Source organism: Megalobrama amblycephala, linkage group LG16 (assembly GCF_018812025.1).
Source record: "Megalobrama amblycephala isolate DHTTF-2021 linkage group LG16, ASM1881202v1, whole genome shotgun sequence".
Taxonomy (NCBI): domain Eukaryota; kingdom Metazoa; phylum Chordata; class Actinopteri; order Cypriniformes; family Xenocyprididae; genus Megalobrama; species Megalobrama amblycephala.
Genome location: NC_063059.1, coordinates 7,289,995 through 7,315,267, shown reverse-complemented (window position 1 = coordinate 7,315,267; position 25,273 = coordinate 7,289,995). Strand labels below are relative to the sequence as shown.

Below are 25,273 nucleotides of genomic sequence, written 5' to 3'. Positions count from 1 at the left end.
CTTATCTAGAGAAACCATCACTCATTTTATTAAAAAAAAAATACATTTTATACATTTTAACCATAAATGCTCATCTTGAACTAGCTCTCTTCTTCTTCTCTATTAGAATTCCGGCAGTGTAGACACTGCTAAGTGTATTACTGCCCTCCACAGGTCAAAGTTTAAACTAAGTTGTCATATACAATATGCTGGTGCAAGTATATAACAATTATTTCAAACTTTGACTTAGCAGTGTCTACACTGCCAGAATTCTAAGAAGAAGAGAAGAAGAGAGATAGTTCAAGATGAGCATTTATGGAATGTCTTTTCAACTGAAGAAAGAAAGACATGAACATCTTGGATGACATGGAGGTGAGTAAATTATCAGGAAATTTTAATTTGAAAGTGAACTAATCCATTAATGCATATCTTTTATTTATTTATTCAAATCTTTTATGTATTTTTTTCTTTAAATATGTTTCTAATCACATTTTAGTCCTCTTTGGAGCATTGGAGTCAGCCACTTTCTGCCTTCCAGCTGTTTACCAGCTCAATGCAGAGAAGTGCATTATGGGTAATGCCGAGCAGGCTTGCTAAAGACCCTGCTGCATTTACTCTCAGAGATGCCATATCTGCTTTTTCTCCTCTCTGCCACCTTCCTCATCCACTTCCTCGGTGCTCGGCAAGTCTTTTTCAGAGCTGCATCTGCTTTGTTTTGACTTGCGGGAGCTTGATTGCATTAGACCGAAGCTGCACATTGTGCTCTCGCAGGCTGACGAGGCCAGTGAAAACAAGCGCTACTCTTCTTGACAGCGCACTGCCGGCACACACATCCTTAATGCAATTTTCTCTGATATATGAAATACAGAATGAGCCTCTCCAAGGGAGGTAGTGCAGATTGCACCAAAAGACGGCACTCTGGCGCGTTGCTATGGATAAATGTCTAGCTTATCTTTTGAACATGAGAGAGTAGCCCACTGAATGATAATTGTTCTTGAGGCTGTAGTTTGTATGCAGCAAAATGAGGTAACATGGTGAGAGGAAGACATGTTTTAAATGTTGTTTTGTGGTTAGTTGTCATTACGTTCCATGAGCTTCACAAAGCAGACCTGTCAGAAGCAGTTTTTTGCTATTTTATACCAGAAGACTTTTTGACAAAGTTCATTTTATCTGCTGCCCATACTGCTGTAGCTACATGATTAGAGCGTGAGTAAACTATAATGACAGTGTATTTATAAATTCATCTCATGCTACTTGTTTTAATTTCCGTAAGCGCAGGCAACGGATGCGTTCATGAAGAAAAATGACATACTCATCCAGTGTGATTATTTTAAACTTACAGCATAAAGAAGTCTGCATTTAAATCCTTCCAGTTCATTAGTAGAATAAATCTTTACACCTTCTTTAAAAACTGTTTAAAATGTGACAGTCGTCATGTTTAGCTGAACCTGAAGTCAAATGCTTTTCTTTTATAGATATAGAGAATTTAATAAATAAATGCACGCCTAAAGCTTTTTTTGTTGCCTCTTGAATCTTATCGCCTCTTATACAGCAAATAGCTTTTTAATTTGCAGCTAATTAGCTTATTGAACAAGTATTGTCCCTGCACAGGTGTCTCTGAGGATTCGGTTTAATTAGGTCACAAGGGATGTGCTCATATTCATATTCATTAAGTAAAATGTGTGATATAAATGTGGGTGACTTTTATTTTGTGCCCGCAGATGCATGTGTCCTAATTATAATTAATGAATAAAAATTAACTTCTAAGCAAATTTTTTGTTATCACACAGCCATAGAGTTAATTAGTTGCACTTTCTTAAAATCTGTGGTAATAGATGGGTGACTGAATAATAGGGGTGTGTGTGTGTGTGTGTGTGTGTGAATTTCAGTTTTCAGTGTAATATTACTATTAGTTTCACTTTAATATTTACAATAAATATATGAAATATTTGAATTCTGGTACCTTTTCCTATGGAGTTTTTTTTTTTTTTTTTTCAGTCAAATCATGTGCTTTTAATATTTTGGCTGCACTGACAAAATTCTTTTTTTTTTTTTTTTACTTTTTTTTTTTGTCTTTGACAGTATTTTTGTTTAACTTTTAGCATTTTTGTGCGGTGCAATTCTTTATCTGCTGCCCTGTTCTCACTATTAGCATCTGTTACGGGGTGTTTCCTCGGGCTAGGTTGGGGAACGGGAGTCTGGAAAACCTTAAATTTACACCAAGCCCTGTTTTCTATTTAAGACTAATTCCCCACAGGGTTTTGCATAAGACAATTACATGGTTCTTTGTTCACCCTGTTAAGTGCACTGAGCATGTCATTGAACTTTGAATAGGAAATAGTAAATTGCTATATGGCTAGTGTGGTTAGCATAGATGTTAACCGCACTGATTTGCCTTTTTTTAAATGTACTTGTTAATACAAAACAAATTGCGTGATATGAACCAAAAAAAAAAAAAACCTCCTTAAAAGATTAGTTCACTTCAGAATTAAAATTCTATGGAGTCAAATTAATGCCTTAAAGTTTTGCACAAAAATAAAGTTTTGCAAAACAAAAAAAAGAATTGAGCAATAAAAAATGTTTTGCAAACAAAAATAAAGAATTGCAATGGAAAAATAAAGTATTGAGCAGAAAAAAATAAGTTTTGCAAACAAAAATAATAAATTGCAAAATAAAATAATGTAGTGCAAAAATAAAAATATAATCAATTACAAAAATCAATGACAGCTGTAATCCTATTTTATCTTTACCACATATTTTTCATGCTCAAACCTACTAAATCATTTGCAACGCTCATTTTATTCTGCGTTTCAGTCAAGCGTGCGCTCACGATACCGGTTTTCCTTTGCACTGCACGTTCTCTTTATGGCACTGGTTTGACGTGGGGGTGGAGTCAAGAAACGGGGGCACGCCCCCGCGAAACACGTCATCAGCAGGAGACGCAGATCGCAACAGAACAGATCAAGCATAGAGACAGAGCGCATTTATTATAATCTGAAAACCACACCCACCGGGGGAAAAACAATCCAACCGTCTCCAGGCTGCCTTCTTTTCTTTTCTGACTCATTACAAAAAACAGAACAATGCCTAAAAGCTGCTGTGTGACAAGGTGTACAGCTAACAAGCTAAAAAACCCAGAAATAAGTTTTTATAAGCTGTCGACCCCAAAAAACGAATGTTTAAGGACACAAAAGTGGATACAGGCAGTGAGACAGAGCGCAACGGGTCATATTACTATAAGAAATGCATTGGAGGGGGTCGTAATCGGCGACAACATATGCTAAACAAACCAACAAAAACAAACCATTCATTATTTTTAACCATGTCAAAGAATTATTTCACCTGTCGCCGATTACGTTCCCCTCCAATGCATTTTGCGGGGACGTGCCCCCGTTTCTTGACTCCACCCCCACGTCAAACCAGTGCCATAAAGAGATCCGCACAGAAAAGTGCAGCGCAAAAGAAAACCGGTATCGTGAGCGCACACTTGACTGAAACGCAGAATAAAATGAGCATTGCAAATGATTTAGTAGGTTTGAGCATGAAAAATATGTGGCAAAGATAAAATAGGATTAAAGCTGTCATTGATTTTTGTAATTGATTATATTTTTGCACTACTTTATTTTATTTTGCAATTTATTATTTTTGTTTGCAAAACTTATTTTTTCCGCTCAATACTTTATTTTTCCTTTGCAATTCTTTATTTTTGTTTGCAAAACATTTTTTTATTGCTCAATTCTTTTTTGTGTTTTGCAAAACTTTATTTTTGTGCAAAACTTTAAGGCATTAATTTGACTCCATAAAATTCCCTGATAATTTACTCACCTCCATGTCATCCAAGTTGTTCATGTCTTTCTTTCTTCAGTCAAAAAGAAATTAAGGTTTTTGAGGAAAACATTCCAGGATTTTTCTCCATATAGTGGACTTCAGTGGGGTTCACCGGGTGGAAGGTCCAAATTGCAATTTCAACAGCTTCAAAGGGCTCTACACGATCCCAGACAAGGAATAAGGGTCTTGTCTAGTTAAACAATTTTTTTTTTTTTCTAAAAAAAATAAAAATGTATATACTTTTTAACCACAAATACTTGTCTTGCACTTCTCTGTGATGCGCCACGTGTTATGTTAGAAAGGTCACGTGTGTTGTAGGTGGAAGTACCGCTGTAGGGCAAAAAAATCTAATTTTCTCCAACTTCACACTGTAAAAAAAAATCCCAGTAAAATTTACGGTAAAAAAATGGCAGCTGTGGTTGCCAGAACTTTATCGTAAAAAATACAGTAGCAACGTAAAAAAAAATTCATTAACTGATATAATGTTAATTTACCAACCTAATGAAGTACTAATATCTGTTTTGTACCTTTATAATACACTGACAGTCACCAATCACAGTGGTGATAAGAGTCACATGATGAATCAAAGTTCATCACAAGCAGCTTTTCCATAAGCTGAGAAGGACAACACTAACATATAGAAGGTGCACACAGTGTCATTCACACACACACTAAACACCATCATGGTAACATGCATGAAATTTTAAAAATGCAATAAACATTAATTTAACAACATTAGATGTAACATAAAACCCTAATGTACATAACTGATTAGAAAAAAATGAGAAAAACTAAGAAGAAATAGAGTTATTTCAACAAAAATATATCAAATGTGAAGTGTCACGCAGGGAATTGTGGGAATGTCAATTTAAGGTTTTTCACTGTAAATTTTACAATGAATTGTTATTTTTCACTTCCAAAAACTGTGAATTTAACGGTATTTTACAATAAAATTACATTAAATGTACCGTTAGATCTATTACAGTTATTCACCGTATATAGTACGGAAACTTTCTGTAAACCAATTGACAGTTTTTCACCGCAGCATTTTTACAGTCTTTTACTGTTAAAATCACGGTCATTTTTTACAGTGCAAAATTGCCCGATATCGTTGTTTTACCTTTTTTTGTAAAGGCTGTTTGGTTTAATCTTTGCACGTTCGCTTTGTAGACACTGGATCGGTACTTCCGCCTATGTAACGTGACCTTTGTAGCGTAATTACGTGGCGGATCGCAGAGCTAGTGCAAGATGAACATTTGTGGTTAAAAAGTATATAAATTTTTATTTTTTTAGAAAATGACTGGTCATTTTGCTAGACAAGACCCTTATTCCTCGTCTGGGATCGTGTAGAGCGCTTTTTGAAGCTGCATTGAAACTGCAATTTGGACCTTCAACCCAGTGATCCCCACTGAAGTCCACTATATGGAGAAAAATCCTGGAATTTTTCCCTCAACAACCTTCATTTCTTTTTGACTGAAGAAAGAAAGACACAAACATCTTGGATGACACGGGGGTGAGTAAATTATCCGGAAATTTTCATTCAGAAGTGAACTAATCCTTTAAGAATGTTTAGCTTAGCATAGCTTTTACCCTCTTTCAGAGCATTAGTTCCTCCAGAAGTCATAGTGCGGTTTTAAACGACTATATCTACACAAAGCACGTTTAAAAACCTAAAAACAAAGATGGACAGTTTTCCTGCAATTTGACTCAGCGCTGCAAAACATTTGTGTTGCCTGTCTGTTCCACAGCTGCTGTGCTGAACTGGGCAAACACTCCTTGTCATGCCAAACACAATATTTCCCTGGTTAAGTGGGTCTTTTTGCTGCTATGAGATGGACTCATCTTGCAGCCAGCGCCAGTCCCTCTAAGAAGGTTTTTACAGTGTGCTAGACTTCCTGTGGCTGCTCACCCAATCACGGTCAGCCCAAGCCGTCACATGGCAGGTCATTATCAGCTCATAAATCTCAGCAGATCTCCATAAACTTCTCTTTCATTCGCCCCAACCGTGCTAACATCGGCGTGGATGGTCATTAAAAAGGAAGGGAATGAAAGGCAGCAGGGTTGAGGAACGGTTTTGAAGTGAGGCAAGAAAGGAAAAAGTTACTTTGCGAAAACGTGATCCAAGTAGGCTCAAATCTTTCTGGGGGGAAAAAAGCAAATGACGAATTTGTTTGTGGTTATTATCCTCTGCATTAAACCGTGTAGTGTTGTTTCCTTTCTATTCTAAAATGCCAGATATATCTCAGCTCCTTGAGATATTTGTTATGACATTGGTCTGTTATTTATGCCATGCTTTGAGTCTAGACAAATTTCCCACACTGCTCCAAACAAGCTGACGCTCTCCCACGCTCACACTCGACTTTTTGAGATCTTAGGGAGTATTGATCTCCCTTTAGGGCCAGCGATGTCGTCCTCGTCAATAACACGTAGTATATTAATATTGACCGCCTAAGAACCTGTGTCTCCCGTTGATTGAAAAGCTGGTGCTATGGTGGTCAATTTGTTCCAAACTAAAAGTTTCTTAATGGAATGATGACTAATTATTTTGTTAAAAATTAGTACACAATCCTCATTTGCAACTAGGCCTGATGAACTAATAAACTTGAAGTCGCCAGTGGCAAAATGAAATCATTTGGTCATAGTAATGCTTTTAATTTCAAAATGTTGTAATCTCTATTTTTCTAATGAGACTAGATGCTTATGAGTATGTATAAATAATTTATGTAAACAGATATTTATGTATACTTTTTTTTGTCCAATTACCTTTTTGTTTAGATTGAATCCCTATATATTTTGCCTGTGTAGTCAAATATTTATATATATATATATATATATATATATATATATATATATATATATATATATATATATATATATATATATATCCTGGTAATTATAGTTAACTAAAATCATAATTTTTACATTTTAGTTACTTGAAATAAACATTAACTAAAAAAAAAAAAAAGTTGTCTATATTTCAGCTAGTTGCTGAGGCAACATTTTTTGTTTAGTTTAACTTGATGTACTAAAATAACTTAGAAAAAAAAAATATATATAGACATATTTTAAAAAATTATAAAAAAGGACAAAAACGCACAACAAAATTACTAAACCTTAAACTAAACTGAAATTAAAATGGAAAATATAATGACAAAAAGCTAATTCAAAATATTAATAAAAACTTTAATAGTACAACATATCATCATTTCTGACTCTACATGGCAGATTTGGCCCAAAACTTATTCTGAAAATCTTTTTTGACCACTGCAAAGTGCTGTTGGTGCTGATGTTTGATGTGTTGGCATGCAATGAGCAATACTAGCAAATATGAAGATGTTTTCATCATGGGGGATCTATGCAGATGTTCTTTTACAGATGTTACCCTGAGAAACAATTACAGTCTGAATAGTGCTTATGATGTAGTTGGATACATCCACTGTCTAAGTTTGACTTTCAGCCATTACAGGATTTAGAGAAGAGAGACTGTTACAAATTGTTTATGTTGTATGATGACAGGTTTATCAACATCCGTATGTGTGTAAGAGAGAGTGAAAGGGAGGGAGAGAAAATTCCAGGGCCGAATAAATGCCAGTATGAGTGTTTACTCTAGACATTGTGCAGGATTTTCTAGAGTGGTTTAACAGCAGAAAGATGGTCAAGGCAGAGCAGTGTGGACATACAGGGTGTAAATCAGGTCAGACAGGGTTAAGCCAAGCTAGATTATTCTCTGTCTTTAGCTGAGGCCTTTCAGCTTGCCTTACACACACATAGAAACAGACATGGGACAGCTAACTCCTATATAGATAGAGTTTACAGGCAAACAAAACAACATCGCTCAAAAATAAAAATTCTGTCATCGTCTTCTCACTTTCCCTTTAAAAATTAGGTTGTTTTTCACAAAAATTTGGACTGTTCATGAGAGAAGTAACCATGTTCGATTTGTGAATGAATCATTCTTTTGAGCTAAAACTTTTCAATGAATCAGTTCACAAAACCAGCCTAAATGATTCATTCCGAATGTCACTAGTTCATTCAGCAAATCACTAGTACAGTTCTTCAGGATTTCTCCTTTTGTGCCACAGAAAAACTAAAGACATACAGGTTTGGAAAACGTAAGGGTGAGTAAATGACAAAAAAAGCATCTTAACATCAGTGCTGAGGAAAGTTACTTTTAAAATACATAATAATATAATAACAAAATAATAACAACAACAAAATAGTTCTATTTTTGGCAAATGTAAAGGCCCTTTCACACCAAAAGTGAAATAAATAAGCCTTAGGCAGAAGGAAATGCAAATTCACGCCTGTACAGTAGAAGGCGCAGCTCAAACAAACCTTTCAGCTGTGCTGCCATTCTGGATTACAGAAGAATAGGATACAGGAGAAGAAAGTTCAATGCTCCAACTTAAAGAAAAAAAAAAAGGAACACAAATATGATGTTTATCTAAAGCCATTTTTGCTTATTAGTATGGCCAAAGTCCCTTTAAGACAAGTCATTTCACTCGGCGGCCATCTTTGAAATGCCTCTCGGGCATCCTGGGCATCATGCAATCTCTTTGAATGGGGAAACATCAAATTCTCCAAAACTGTTCGCCAACCTTACGATTAAATTTCATATTTGAAATCACCAATGAAATCTAACAACAACCGGCTCATAAATTTAGTTTCTAAACGCTCGAATCATGACAAAAAAAACTGTATTTTTCAGGCTGGATCAAGCTAATGCGCATGCGCAGATCTAAATGCGCATCTCTTCGGAGGCGCGTGTCTGACTGTTTCTATAGAAACCGGTGATTCTAAAAGTGACGCGATGACTTTACCAGTCGGCGATTGGCTCTTATTTAGAAGGCGGGACTTATTCCGCCATATTGCGCGTTACACTTTCTCCCATTCAAAACAATACGAGTGACACGTCTTGTGTTATTCTATAGTCTATTGTATTGTCTACCATTCTATGGTAGAATTGGATCATCGAAGGTCAGCATCAAAGACATTGGATAATAAAGTGAGATTAAATACATAAAGTATATTTGTGTCATTTAACATATTTAATTATCCAGGTTTTATTAATTTTCTGAGTTTGCATTTCACTGTTTTTATTCATTTTGGTTGAATACCGAATCTGTTTCTGTGCAAAATGAGTAAATGTATGCTCACATAATAAGTAACTTGCATTACTTATTTTAAAAGTAACGCAGATATTTTGTTGTAAATTTAAAAGGAATGTGTTACTTTACTAGTTACTTGACGAAAGTTATCTGATTACGTAACTCGCGTTACTTGTAATGCGTTATCCCCAACACAGATTAAAGGTGGGGTAAGTAGTTTTTCAAAAACACTGTTTGGAAGCATTAGGGGGCGTATGACGGTCGAGGAGACAGAACGAGCAAGAGGGAGATTTGAAAAAAAAAAAAAAAAAAACGCAGAAAGATAGATGAGACACAATACAAAAGAGCTCAAAAGAAGAAGGTTTATGACTGGGCAAATGCTAGGACCCGCATTTATATTAGAAAAGCTCTCCAGCGCTGGAGAGAGCTGAGCGGGAAGGCCTGAAAATAGACATGGAGGCTGCTTTGATTCTGCTCCACATGTGAGTAACACTGGGTTTGGGTGTCATTGATTGACTGGAGCTGCTGTGCTGTTGGCGACCAACAACAAACTCTTGTTTGTATTTACTCTTGTGTACTATACGTTCATTTTTTTGTGCTTCCTTGTCGTTCGTTCATCATCTGCGCTATATTTTTCGTGAAAGATTATTTTGTTGCGCGTCAGCTGTGATAAACCGACACCCACACTCGCATTGTGTGTAACATTGCAGGTAAACCACTGCGCACTGACGACCGCTAGAGGGCGTCAGTTTTGGAGGCGGAGCAATGAAGAGAGGAGTGTGTTTATTTGGGTTGATTACAAATATCAATGTCCAACAGCGTTTTTGAAAAACTACTTACCCTGCCTTTAACAAATGTTCCACACCATGCTGAAAGATTCAAGTTTACTGTATATTGTTTACTTATCTGTACTTTTTTAAATTTCTAAATCCAGTTTACCAGCATGCACAAACTGACCCAGAGCGAATCCTCAAGGTCCTCAAACTAAGAGTACATAGGATAATAATACTGCGTGACAGACAAACCTCAAGAAAAATCCACTAGTTTCTCCTCAAGGAGTTCTGCTCAGCCTCCTCCATCAAACATTCATGAAGATACTACACACACACACACACACACACACACACACCATCGCACGCAAAGCTCTCAGCTCCACAGATGTAATGTGCAGCATAAGTCTTTTTTATGTGACAGTTGGTTATCGTTCGTGTATAGAAAGTGCATGGAATGAGAACAACGTGGCTTCTGTCAATGTAACAGTTTGTGCGGAATGGTTTGTTTTTCGCTTGTGCGTGCTCACTGAATGTAATTTAAATCAATCAAAAGGTTTCGAAACATGAAAATGTCCTTAATATTGCTTGTGTTTCTTACATAAGCGCACAGAACAAAAATAATTCAATGTTGACCTGTTAAATGCGTGCTAATATAGACAACCTTCCTGATTTTTTATTTTATTTGTGTGTTTCCTCAGCCAATCGGAGCGCTGAACCCAAAGCGTGCTGTGTTCTACGCCGATCGCTATGAATCCTGGGATGAGGAAACTCCACCCTGCCACTACACAACTCACTATTCCACCGCAGCCTCCACCCTCCACTGGCTTGTCCGAATCGTAAGTCTCGTTGATTGGATGGATGCAAGGAATTTGATACCTTCAACATCTGGGAAGTACCTAGTTTCTACTGGATAGGTTAACCGAGCTGAGCTGCTTCAGGCTCATATTATGCACTCTGCGAATGTTATATCATGCAGATCAGTTTTTGAAAGCAGGAAGTACAAATACCTTCATGAATATTCCAGTGATTACAAAACAAACACCTAATCACATTAAATCTCTCATATTTATATGATCCCATGCTAAATCTACCCAGAAATATTATATTAGGCTTTTTATATATATATATATATATTTTTTTTAAAAGGCATTATGCAGTCTTGGCATTACTTCAGAAATGATGCTGTCAAGAGTCTGTGTATACATGAAACATTTCGATACGATAACCCCGAGCCCAGTTAGTGGATCAAATCACCGTCAGTCAAAGCGCACGTTAGCGCGTCCTTTCACCGCACAAGTGAATCAACCCCTACATCTCAATCCGCGAGCTTGATGTTCCGCTACACAGAGCCGGTGAGTGGATTTCACAGGCTGGTAAACAGGCATATGTGAAAGAGAAGTCAAAAACCTCTGCGTAATGATTTACAGGCTGGTACGTGACAGCTTTATGCCTCTCAGACAGCATGCGGAGCGCTGGGAAACATGTCCATCATTGTCTCCTCCTAACGTCCTCGCTTGACTCTGAGTCTCCAGTCGCTGATCTGGGACGAATGGACTGGTACAAAATAAGAAAAAAAAAGCCTAGATCAGCAAAGAAAATGAAGTTGTTTCTGAGGTTGAGAGGAGATTGGGTTTGAGTATCTCCTGATGCTTTAGTTTTTCCACATTTGTTACATCATACTTACTAGTCTACAATGATAAACAATTGTGTTTTGTTACATAATGCAGTTTTTTCACTGCATAAACATTTTATGCCAGAGCTCAAATCAGTCATGCATACTTGATTTTTGCATCCCATTTTATGATGGAATGTAGTTCAAACCAAGGCATTAAAATGTATCATTTTGTCCATTTTAAATGATTGCTGTATAATCAAACCCCTTTTAATGAGGAATCGGTCTATCCATCTTTGAAAGAAAAAAATTAAAACACATAATGAGAACTTAGTAATTGGCTCTTCCCAGGCGGCCCATTGCGTTGATGATGATGATTTGGAAGGTTCCCCTGGCAGCTCTCACACCAGGCTTGACTGAGACTGTAGACACCATCATCTTTTCCTCTGGCTGATCCAGCATCTCCGTGTCAACTCCTCGTACTGCCAGCCCAGACTGATGACCCTGAATCTGCCAATTAGAGCCAGAGCTGGGCTCCTCAGTCAACAGGCCATATAATTAACTCTGCCTCAGGCACTGTTATAGAAAATGAGAGGACAAAAAAAAAAAACCTCCACAAACTCTTCATAATCTGACAGATAAGTCCCTACATTGAGATGTTTGTGCAAACGGAAACGTTTCCCAGAGCGATGGAGAAAGTCTCCATCACGAGATTGAATCCAATTACCATACAAATGAATGCGGATGAATTTACTTTTTTATTCCGCTGATGTTTTGGGCTCTGAATAGCATTAGCACTTTGCAAAACGGTGCAGATTTGTCTAAACAAGCGCCTAATTAGCAGTCAGAATCATGTGATCCCGCTACAGTTATTTTCACACATTAGGAAAGATGTTTTGGGGCTTATTTGGGTCAATAAAAGTGACAGTGTTGTTTTTTTGTCTGCTCAATTGCAGGAGCCTTTCACCACATTCTTCCTAAACACCAACGGCAACAAGTTTGATCACCCAAACCGCACTTTCTCCGGCATCGCCCGCTCGTGGAGGCACTGCCAGCGTGATACTGCAGATGTGAAGGTAATCAGATTTGTACATTCGTAATGTCTAAACAGGCTTGTTGCCATCAGAAACTAGTCATTAGTGCCTGACTGTTGTGATGATATAGGGACAACATTACTAGGTGCGACTGTGAGGATTTGAATAAACAGTTCCTCGAAGAGTTTGTTTCTTTTTAGTCCAATCAGTCAACCAAAATTGGCATCATCCAATTCTCAAAAATTGTTTTGCAACAACATTTAGTTCATGTAGCATCTTTTTTCCATCTATATGTGCGATTTTTGTGAAATTAACATTTTCTTCATAAACATTTAAAGTAAAACATTGTTCAACATGCACATATTTCAGAGCGGCCATCACGTCATCACAGTAATGGTTGTTTCCTGTTGCCTCCGTTCCATTTCAGCCCCGCGCTGCGGCTCAGCAAGCGCACTCGAGCTGACCTAAAAGTGTCATACTTTTTCAACACACTCAGTGACGGGTTAGCTTCGCTCCAGGCAATTAATAAAGCATTAATGACAAAAGCTATTTAAAATGTAGTCTTTTATGTAAAGGCAGGGCTTTTTACTACCCCGGGCTGGGGAACAGCATCCAACAACATGAGGTGCAGGCGATATGCATGGCAAGCGAGCGGCTGTACAGCAAAACACTAGATATGTTAGCAAATACAGGCCTCTCGGAACCACTACGGTGTCTGCATGGATCATGTTAAACACATTTAATGGTCAGTATTCTGTTAAGAAAGAAAATAGGGATTTTTTTTGCATCTTTCTTGTGTAGCAGGAGTTGATTTTGTATTATGTATGAGCAGCATGATTTTTATCATAAACGACTGGTACTTTATTCCTGTTCTACTTGAATGACTGTTTATTAATATAATAGAGCTTATAGCAGTAATAGAGATTATCAGATGTTTGTAAGATGTGTGTAAAAACTGTGTGTGTGGTGTTAAATGTGAACGTTTGGTTTGAATAAAACTATCCAACAAAACTATATATCTATTTTTTACACTCAAAAAAATGAATTGTTGAATTTACTTTAAAAAGCCGTGACTATATTGAGTAATTAACCATATCAAATTAACTATTTGCTCTACAAAATGCACTCAAAAATAACTCATTGAAAAACTCAAATTATGTCAACAATAATTTGTGCGTTTCCATAAGCAATGCTAAGTTGACTGAACAAACACGTATTAAGTAAAGCTGACAATACTCATTTTTAGTATACTAAAGTTATTTTGTTCATACAACTAAATTGTTATTTGTTCAAATTACTCAATATAGTTGCGTGGAACCCACTTGACACTGCTTTTTTAAGTAATTCCAACAATACATGTTTTTGTAGAAACAACTCAGTTAAATTAAGTTTATGTAGTTACATGAGTTTTTTAAGTTTTGTGAACATGGATGGTTTGAGTGTGAGAGTTGAGTTTGTGTGCGAAACATTCTTTCAGACAGACACTAAAAATAATAATATGTGATATGTAAAAAATGGTATGTGAAAAACTGATTATTCCATCTTTTTTTTCTATGTGCATTTTTAAAATTGTACATTATTTAAAGTTCATTAGCTATTTTTTTTTTACTGTTTTCAGAAATATTTTTTCTAGGTACGTTTTTAAGAAATATGCATAGTAATTGTACAATTTATTTAGATATGTTTTATTTTATTTCTTTTATGTCCTTTAGTAATGCTGCAGTGGCCTTTAGAGGTTAATTCTGCATCATACTTCATCATCCTGAACTTATTCATTACCCACAATTTCTCTCTGTAATGAAACAGCAGGAAACAGCTAATAAACAGCATTAAAAGAGCAAATCAAAGTTCACTGGCCCTTTTCCCAGACCACTACCTCAGCACAAGCCAAGTCCTTTAAAGGTCATGATGGTGAATATCATTGATCTTTTTTTCTGTTTTTTATAGATAGATAGATAGATATAGATATAGATATAGATATAGATATAGATATAGATATAGATATAGATAGATAGATATTTTATCATTGTCAAAAGACATCCAGTTAGTCATCAGCTCACCTCCTGCTAAGAGCTAAAGAGTAACTTTCGCTCCAATCGTCAACATTTTCTCAATAATCTGTTGGCGGAGCACTGTCTGAAGGAGTGGGATGAGGCAGTCATGCCCGGTGACAGCTCTCCAGGAGGGTGTCATTAGGGCGAACGGTGTAAAGCTGAAGAGTCTGAGTGTGATTGACTTGTCAGCCCATTATGAGGCTGTAGAGGAATTATTGGCTCACGAGCGAAGCGGGTTGAGGACGTGGATCACGGCACTAGCAGCCCAAACTGTTCGCAACTGAGTAACTGTCTGGAAAGTTTATAGACCAATCCTCCTGTGAGAGTAGAGATGGAGCTCAGATCCAATTTTGGTTGTTGCCCATCCTCTGGGTTAAGTTTCAACTAGCGTTGGGTTTAATTTTGGAGTCATTGCAGTACTGTCAAGCATACTTTTGTTGTGAATGTTTTTGGGTGATGATCAAGAATCGTTTTACATTCACAAAATATTTCAAATCTAGATTGCTCGTAATCATTAGCATTGTCTACACTGGAATCATCCATTGGGATGCGACTTTAGGAGACAGACTTCTCATTTCTGTTTTGGATGCACTGCAGAGCTTTGGCTACTTTGTTCCCCATCCATCTGAAATAAGATGTTATTGATGAACAATAGCACATTTTTTTTATAATATTAGTATTGCTATCTGTTCTGTTGCGATCTGCGTCTCCTGCCGTTTCTTGACTCCACCCCCACGTCAAACCAGTGCCATAAAGAGAACCGCACAGAACAGTGCAGCGCAAACGAAAGCCGGTATCGTGAGCGCACGCTTGACTGAAACGCAGAATAAAATGAGCGTTGCAAATGATTTAGTAGGTTTGAGCATGAAAAATATGTGGCAAAGATAAAATAGGATTACAGCTGTCATTGATTTTTGTAATTGATTATATTTTTATTTTTGCACTACGTTATTTTATTTTGCAATTTATTATTTTTGCTTGCAAAACTTATTTTTTTCTGCTCAATACTTTATTTTTCCTTTGCAATTCTTTATTTTTGTTTGCAAAACATTTTTTTATTGCTCAATTCTTTTTTTTGTTTTGCAAAACTTTATTTTTGTGCAAAACTTTAAGGCATTAATTTGACTCCATAGTTCCAACTCTATAGCGACAATAACTCTATAGCGGTTGTCCAGAGCACTGCAATTATTTCTCATTTAAACTACTACAATCAAATGGATTTCCCCACACATGATTTTTATGTCTGTTCTCTGCGCGGCAATTATTTGTTCTGCGCTGCCGCGGCTTCAGAAGTGCGTGGCCGCGCACGCGCGCAGCTTAAAGGGAACATTGCTTACAGAGGATTGGTCTGTGTTTGTAAATATTCAGAGATGACGTGTTGTGCAGCTTCAAATCTTCTGATTCAGACAGTCTATTGGTTGCTTACAGTGTAAGACATGATGTTAGCATTTTAGAGCTGTGAGAGATATTTCAGACATCCTGAAGGACTGATGAAATCCTGGAACTTGACTGTCATAAAAGAGAGTGCGTTTTTAAATCCTGACCCTACACCAAAAGCAAGCTACGTTTTATTGTAAGCATACTGTTTCTAGTGACCCTTCATGTGAAAGTCCTCTAGTTTTATGGTGCTTTAAAGAACTCTCTTATACACACCAAGGGGATGTGGTTAAACAGCTCATTTCACCAAGCGGTGTATAACAGCAACTTGAATCCAAAACAGCAGCATTGAGGAGAAATAGATTTCAACCTGTCAGGTTCAGATATGTGTGGGCAGAATGAGGTCTTAAATGATTTTAAATGATTTTAAAGGTTCTTCAAAGGCAAGAGCTTTTGATTGACACTAAACAGGGAGGAGGTCACATTCCTCGTGTGCACATGCCCCAATGTACAGAGGCGTCTCTCATAGGGAATTATGGGTAATTTGCACTGATATGGCAAGTGAGAAAGAAGAAGGATTGAGAATGTGGCAGCTTTAGTGGATAAGGGACTATCAGGGTCAGGGAGGCATGTAAAAAGTTAGGCAAAAATAAATGTCTTCAGAGAAGTAGAATGATGTGAAGTTTTTATTTGTGTATTTTAACGTTTAGAAGCACAACTAAATATGCAGTAAAAATCCAGAATGACATAGTGGTTGTTTTTTCAATCCAGTCCATCCATATACGTGCGAGTCCAGTTTTTGTTGTAGTCAATAAACATGTGTCACCATTTAAAGGTGCCATCGAACGTTTTTTTACAAGATGTAATATAAGTCTAAGGTGTCCCCTGAATGTGTCTGTGAAGTTTCAGCTCAAAATACCCCATATATTTTTTTTTAATTAATTTTTTTAACTGCCTATTTTGGGGCATAATTAGAAATGCGCCGATTCATGTTGCGGCCCCTTTAAATGCTCACGCTCCCCACCCATGGAGCTCGCGCTTGCCTTAAACAACATAAAAAAAGTTCAAACAGCTAATATAACCCTCAAAATGGAAGGTCTTTACAAAGAAAAATCTTTACAAAGTGTTCATCATGCAACATGTCTAATCGCGTAAGTACAGTGTTTAATTTGATGTTTACATTGATTCTGAATGAATTTGATAGTGCTCTGTGGCTAAAGCTAACATTACACACTGTTGGAGAGATTTATAAAGAATGAAGTTGTGTTTATGAATTATACAGACTGCAAGTGTTTAAAAAATGAAAATAACGACAGTCTTGTCTCCATGAATACAGTAATAAACGATGGTAACTTTAACCACATTTAACAGTACATTAGCAACATGCTAACGAAACATTTAGAAAGACAATTTACAAATATCACTAAAAATATCATGTTATCATGGATCATGTCAGTTATTATCTCTCCATCTGCTATTTTATCGCTGTTGTTCTTGCTTGCTTACCTAGTCTGATGATTCAGATGTGCACAGATCCAGACGTTAATACCGCCTGCCCTTGTGTAATGCCTTGAACATGAGCTGGCATATGCAAATATTGGGGGCGTACATATTAATGATCCCGACTGTTACGTAACAGTCGGTGTTATGTTGAGATTCGCCTGTTCTTCGGAGGTCTTTTAAACAAATGAGATTTATATAAGAAGGAGGAAACAATGGAGTTTGAGACTCACTGTATGTCATTTCCATCTACTGAACTCTTGTTATTTAACTATGCCAAGATAAATTAAATTTTTAATTCTAGGGCACCTTTAATGTGTGATCATGTTTTTTTAAAGTGTTCACTGTCAAAAGTACTGAAAGGTACTTTAGGTACTGAAATTTTAAAAATGTGATGCTTTGAGTTTGAGAGCTGTTGACCAAATTCATAAACACCTCTGACAAATGCTCATCAGATATGCCTGTGATTGGCTACAATGATCCACGCTTCAAAAACATGTTGTAAATAGACATCAATGACGCTCCCATCCATATATGTCTGAGTCCAGTTTTTGTTGTAGTCAATAAACACATTTTTCATCATTTAATGTGTAATCGTTTTTAAAAATCTGTGTTTGTTACATTAAGCATTATGTTTCTAGCATTTCGAATCACGGTTACTCCTCCTAAAATCCAAACAAAACCAAACCTGCCTCACGTACCTCAACAAACACAGCAGATACATCCATCAGCGCGTTTCAAACATAAATAAAGTTTTCTGTCATCTCTCATGTTTCCTTTGTATTTTCCCCCTCCTCCATCGTCATGTGTTTGCCGCATTCCCACACTCTCCGAGTGTTTTTAAATGTACTCTGATGGTCCTTCATTGGTCTCCTGGGGTCGCTTTCCATGGCCGCCTGAAACATTGCCAACATTTTGATTAATTGAACTTCAAAACATGCAATGAAAGCATTGGTATTTTTGCATGTACATTTTAAGTCCCTGAATCCCTGTATCCCATATACAATATTAATACATCTGTTTTGAAAATGTTTGGATTTGATTTGAGCTTCTTTTGCTTTTTCTCTTCCACCTGTCCTCTTCCTCTCCACCTCATAGGAGTTGATCCCTGAGTTCTACTACCTGCCCGAGATGTTTGTGAACAGTAATGGCTACTGTCTGGGTGACAGGGATGACGGTGTCCCTGTTTGTGATGTAGAACTACCAGCTTGGGCAAAGAAACCAGAGGACTTTGTCAGGATCAACAGGATGGTAAGTCAAACTCGCAACCTAACTACAACTTTCTTAGTCTGTAGACATCCTGTGTAAAATAAACATGACTAATGTCTATAGGCCACTAACATAAACTAACAACATATTTCCCTTTCCTGAAAAACACATAAAATAACACTTTATTCCTAAATTTTCTCTCCAAATGTACACTCAAAAAAATAACTCTTTGAACGAACATAAAAAAATCATGGAAAGGATTTCCACATGATTAAGTTGCTTTATTTCAGCATTATGCAATTCTGTTATTCCAATTTAATGTACTTACATTGGGTCAGCTTAATTTATTAAGGTTGATTCAACTTATTTACTATGGTTGGGCACAGCTTAATTTAACAGTGTCAGCCCAACTAATTTGCAATGTTTTGGAAAATAAATAAAAAGCAATAAATAAATAAATAAATATATAATAAATTGTTTTCATATACATTGGTTTTTACAATTAATATTTTAACTTTTAAATACCAACATAATAGAACAGTAAACATTAAAAAGTCTTTCCATTTTCTCATCTTCCTAAAAACTGCTTAAAATAACACTTTATTTCAACATTTACACTCCTAGTTCAGCCCCTTTGCAAAGCATGATGGGTATAAGTGAAAATCCTGTTTGGTTGAGTCCTGGTTGGGTTTACTTGATTGAAACATGTTATTCCAATATGAAAACATCAAGTTAAGTCAAAGAGTAATCGTTTCAAGTCAATTTAACATGAATCAATCACATTTAAACCAGAAACCTGATACAATGGTGTTGAATCAAAATAAATTGTTTAAATAAACTGAACAGCATCAAAAAATCATTTTTTTGAGTGTAGTCCTTTGCAAAGCATGCTGGGAACTACAGATCCACTGCCCAATTAGTTATGTCAACATTAATTTGTGTGTTTCACTCAGCAATGTTAAGTTGACTGACAAACACTTATTAAGTAAAGCTGACAATACTCATTTTTAGTAGAAACATCTCAGTTAAATTAAGTTCATGTAGTTACATGAGTTTTTAAGTAATGTGAACAAGGATGGTTTGAGTGAAACTAACAACAGTGAAAGTTTTCACTGTTTCTACAGGATTCTGTCATTTACAAAGTTTGCAGACACCATAGAGGACCTCAGTGAGCCCTTGCCCAAGACAGTGTTCCTATTTGTCCCCTCCTGACCATTGCTTTCTCTTGTAGCATTGGGCATATTGGGAAATGATTCAGATTTGGATTTTTGTTGTGATTCCTTTTAACGTTTCTTTTTCCTCAACCATTCCATTGACAATTATTTTAGTACTTTTAAGAAAGAAATATTAGAAATTATATTTATTTTAATTTAATTTACTAAAATGACCAACTCATAAGAGTACTTTGTTCAGGAAATTGCATTCATTTGGTTCAATTCTACTTTATATGTAAGTTTAAGTTCATTTTTTTTTATGTTTTTAAAAGAAGTCTCTTATGCTCACCAAGACTGCATTTATTTGATCAAAAATACAGTAACAACAGGAATACTGTAAAATACTAGTAAAATTTAAAATAACTCATTTCCATTTTAATATATTTTAAAATGTAATTTATACCTGTGATGGCAAAGCTGTATTTTCACCATCATTGCTCCAGTCTTCAGTGTCATATTCAGAATATGCTAATATTCGATTTGTACTGCTTAGTATTTTATACTGCTCTTTTTGCAGAATTATTTTAATGAATAGATTTATTTATCATTTATTTGACATAGAAATCTAGAAGTCTTTACTGTCACTTTTGGTCAATTTAATGCATCCTAACTGTATTAATTACTAAAAATATTAATTTCTTTAAAGAAAATACACACAGAGATGATAGATAGATAGATAGATAGATAGATAGATAGATAGATAGATAGATAGATAGATAGATAGATAGATGATTTATATATTTGTTTTATATATAATAAACTGCACATGATTGAATTAATTTACTGATTCAGAAAATGTGGCAGAAGAGCAGTCTCATTTAGGCCTACTGATGTGGTATTGCTCTGCTGACGATATTACATCAACTGATGTAATGTCTGAACAGAATCTGCGATCTTAAATTCTTAGTCCAGTATTTAATCTGTAATCCATTTCCTTCCATCATTTCCCCTGAGATCACACTCATTCGTTCATATGATACAACATCCTGGTCCTCTGCAGGCCAGCGTTCTGCTTTTCCTCAGTGAAGGTCGTAATGTAGTGCACTGCTCGATACTAATGTAATCTACCACTGACCTGAATGATGTCGTGGAGGACAGGCCCGGCCACTGTCCCTTATAATGTTACCCTAATGCCGGCCTCATCAATCATGATTTGGCTCACAGCAGACAGGACCTCATGGATGTGTGTGTGTGTGTGTGTGTGTGTGTGTGTGTCCACCAATCCCTTCAGACTGCGGTGGGGTCGAAATTTTGTACTGCCTTTTATAATGGCTCTATCTAGCACATATACTCACATATAAAAATATAAGGGAATAACAGTGAGACATGGGAGCTGTATATGCTGCAGGGTGTGTAATTTGAGATTGTGTGTGTTTATGCATTTAAAACTACTGATTGTGTATCAAAACTGCTGCCAAATCAAAGTATTAGAGGGGTGTTGTGGCCCCTGCTGCCGGAGGAAAAAGTGTGTGTGTATGTGCTCTATAGGAAACACACTTGACCTTTTCAGCTGCAGTGACAGTGCTGGGGTGTATGTGTGTGTGTCTTGTGGAGGTGACCTTTCCTCCGGCCTCATTTTTTTTCCTGGTTTAACACATTCAACTATTCAGACACACACACTCACACACACACATGCACATATCCAAAGATCACAAAAGAAGCTGTCTGTTAAAGTGAGATTTTCTTAAAGAAAGTGCTTGAGGATGTCAAAACACCTCAGATGCTATTTGACATGACTACTTGACATGAGCCTTAAATGATGCAAAAATATGTCTCACAGTTTGGTTCCTCTTTCTGGAAACTCTGGAAAAAGAATTTTCCTTAACGGCATTTGTATAGTGCCTCAAAATCATTGATTTGATGGTGTCTTCATAATTTTAACACAAGCCAGTGTAAATATTCTGAATAAGACATCTCCACTCTGTTTTTAAAGCATGACAATTTGTTCATTGTTTACATTCTGACTTGGTGTTGACCCATTTGACTGGATTGATCATTTGGCTACAATGATCAACACTTCAAAAACATGTTGTAAATAGACATCAATGACGCTCTTCACCAAGCACTTTCACAGATACACACGGGAGTGTTTGAAAGCAGTGGACCGGTCCGCTGATAGACACCTGCTTTCAAACGCTCCCACTTTCAAAACACTTTCAAATGCTCCCGTGCGTTGATCATTGTAGCCAATCACAGACATGTATGTTGAGCATTTGAACACAATGGCCAATCAGAGGTGTTTACGAATCTTCTCAACAGCACTCAAAGCGTCACATTTTTAAAATTTCAGTACCGACTTGGTATCGAAGTTGGTACTTTTGACAACACTATAATTTGACTTTATTTGTTCTTAGAACAAGTTTAGTAGAAAGTCCATTTTTTTCCATTAACATTTCTGATTCCTCTTAAATGTAATATAAGTCTAAGGTGTCCCCTGAATGTGTCTGTGAAGTTTCAGCTCAAAATACCCCATAGATTTTTTTGTATTAATTTTTTTAACTACCTATTTTGGGGCATCATTAAATATGCGCCGATTCAGGCTGCGGCCCCTTTAAATTCTCATGCTCCCCACCCCCGAGCTCACGACTGCCTTAAACAGTGCATAAACAAAGTTCACACAGCTAATATAACCTCAAAATGGATCTTTACAAAGTGTTTGTCATGCAATATGTCTAATCGCGTAAGTATGGTATTTATTTGGATGTTTACATTTGATTCTGAATGAGTTTGATAGTGCTCTGTGGCTAAAGCTAACATTACACACTGTTGGAGAGATTTATAAAGAATGAAGTTGTGTTTATGAATTATACAGACTGCAAGTGTTTAAAAATGAAAATAGCAACGGCTCTCTTGTCTCCGTGAATACAGTAAGAAACGATGGTAACTTTAATCACATTTAACAGTACATTAGCAACATGCTAACGAAACATTTAGAAAGACAATTTACAAACATCACTAAAAATATCATGGATCATGTCAGTTATTATTGCTCCATCTGCCATTTTTCGCTGTTGTCCTTGCTTGCTTACCTAGTCTGATGATTCAGCTGATTCAGCAAAAAAATTTGCATATTATGCTTTTAATAATTCCTTTAGCACTTTTGAGGAATATTTGAAAAAGTAATATTTGAAAAATGTTAAAAATCTTTTCCACTGAACATATAAATGATTCACTGATTCATTTTTGATACTTACTCACAGTATAAATCTACTTAAATAACCATAAAACTGGTCAATAGAATTGGTGTGCTATATTCCAAGTTTTCTGAAGTTATATGATAGCTTTTTGTGAGGAACAGATTGAAAGTCGATATTAACCTTCCTGTTGCTGTACCTTTATATCTCAAATCTCATTTGAAGCTGATTCGAAATAACTGACACCAAACATCTTGACGCGCCATGTTTGAATATTCTGTAAAATATCTTTTTGTGTTCCATGGTAGAAGGGAAATGAAATCATACCAGTTTAGAACAACATGACAATTTTCATGTTTGGGTCATACACTGAACGTTTCAATAAATATTAATTTCATTTCTGTGGATATTTTTAATGTGATTCTTTGGTTGGTTGGAATGACTAGAATTTTAGGTTAGTTGAATAGCACATACATTTTTAAACAGGCTACAGCTCGGTTTTGTCCTTAGATCTTGCCCTTTCTTTTTCTCTCTCTGCTGCTCTCTTTCTCTCTGTCTCATTTAATCCCCTCTTTCCCTCCTTGTCTTTGTGCTCCCTCTCTCTCTCTCTCTCTCTCTCTCTCTCTCTTTCTCTCTCTCTGCCATTTCTTCCTCTCTTTCTTTCACTTAGTGTTCCCATCTTTGCATGTGTCACTTTCGATTGTAATGACATGCCCCGGGGGTAACTCAGCCCCTGCGCTCCACGGCTTGCTCTGTTGGTAATAGCTGTTATTTCTGATGTGAGAGTGAGTGTGTAAATTCCAGCAGCGGGTCCCTGGGTGTGTTTGTGTGTGAGAGGAAGAAAAAAAGTGTGTATTTGTGTGCCATTCTGTGTTATTTGTTCAGTCTTTCTTTTTTCCCTTTGTTATCTCAGTATGACAGTCTTTCGAATGGGTTTGATACCTATAATAAAGCACTTCTGTGTAATCTTTAAGCATTACCCTTCCGTAGCAGGCAGTATCTAGACCCCTATTGGAGTAGAATGGTGCTTTGAATTCATAACTGACCATTATTTTGAGAGAAAAATCTACTACTACTACTTTTCATTGAAATAAATTAATACTATTATTCAGCAAGGAAGCTTTAAATTGATGAAAAGTGGCATTAAGAATGTTACATAAGATTTATGTTTCAAAATAAATGCTGTTCTTTTGAACTTTATATTCATTAAAGAATTCTGACAAAAAATGCATCACAACAACTGTTTTCAACATTGATAATAACAGGAAATGTTTCTCTATAGCTCCAAATCAGCATATTAGAATGATTTCTTCACTGAAGACTGGAGTAATGATACTGAAAATACAGCTTTACCATTACAGGAATAAATTACATTTTTAAAAAAAAATATTAAAATAGTAATAATAATTTTTGACAAAAGTTTTTACTGTATTTTTGATCATATAAATGGAGCTTTGGTGAGCATGAGAGACAATATAGTTGAACTTACAACATTTGCACGTTTTTAAGTGTGTCCAAATACCTTTAGGGCCACTGTATGTTGTTTATTTAGATGATTTGTGCTTCAAGAGGTGCATCTATCATATATTATTGAAAGACAACTGTTAAAAGATTGAAAACAAGTTTGTTTATTTATTTACGTGTTGGTCTTTTATGATGGTCTCAGTCTATTGCAGTCCTCTAAAGAAGCATCGCCCGGAGTGTTTGTTTGTCTGTGCATGTGTGTTCGTGTCTGTACGTCTGTGTGTGTTTGTGTTTATGTTGTGTACGTGTACCTTTCACCTCTAATTGCCCTGCTCTCTTTGACAGGCTCTGGAAAGCGAGTTTGTGTCGTGTCAGCTGCACCAGTGGATTGACCTTATTTTTGGCTACAAACAACGTGGGCCCGAGGCGGCACGCGCCCTCAACGTCTTTCACCACCTGACCTACGAGGGCTCCGTCAACCTCGACAGCCTCGCCAGTGATCCCCCATTGCGCGAGGTAGGTCGCCGCCGCGGCGTTGCCATGACAACGGCAACAGGTTTCTGGAATTTGTGGCTAACATTTCATTTTTTTCCATTTTTATAATTGGACTGTGCTAGTAACGGGTAAAATCATAGGCAGAGAGTGTGAAAGCTTCTGATTGCTTTTAGAAAGAAATCTGATCAGCAGTTATGGGCACCTTTTCTCTGTAATAACAGCATACTGGCAAAACATATTTGGCAAACAATCTGTGTTTGCACTCTGGAGAACATTTCTATTTACATGTTTTGCAGCGTTGAACAATGTAGCTAATCGCAAACATATATGTTGATTTCTTGAATGCAACGGCCGATCAGAGGTGTTTAAGTTTCTGAAGTTTCTGGTGTTTAAGAGTTCTGCACGCTCGCAAATCCTCCCATTATAACAAACAATTATGTAAAAAAGAGATTCATTGTGCAGTCAGCTTCATTGATTATAACTAGAGATGCA

The 25,273-nt window shown here is 36.4% G+C and overlaps 1 protein-coding gene across 1 annotated transcript in view; it reads left to right on the top strand.

Moving 5' to 3' along the window:
- The window catches only part of nbeab (neurobeachin b), a 388,285-nt gene that overhangs the window by 324,707 nt on the left and 38,305 nt on the right, over positions 1-25,273 (top strand). Inside the window, 4 exon segments of the mRNA XM_048159945.1 lie at positions 10,387-10,524; positions 12,257-12,376; positions 18,364-18,516; positions 24,632-24,802. Of these exon segments, the coding sequence (XP_048015902.1) occupies positions 10,387-10,524; positions 12,257-12,376; positions 18,364-18,516; positions 24,632-24,802 (582 nt within the window).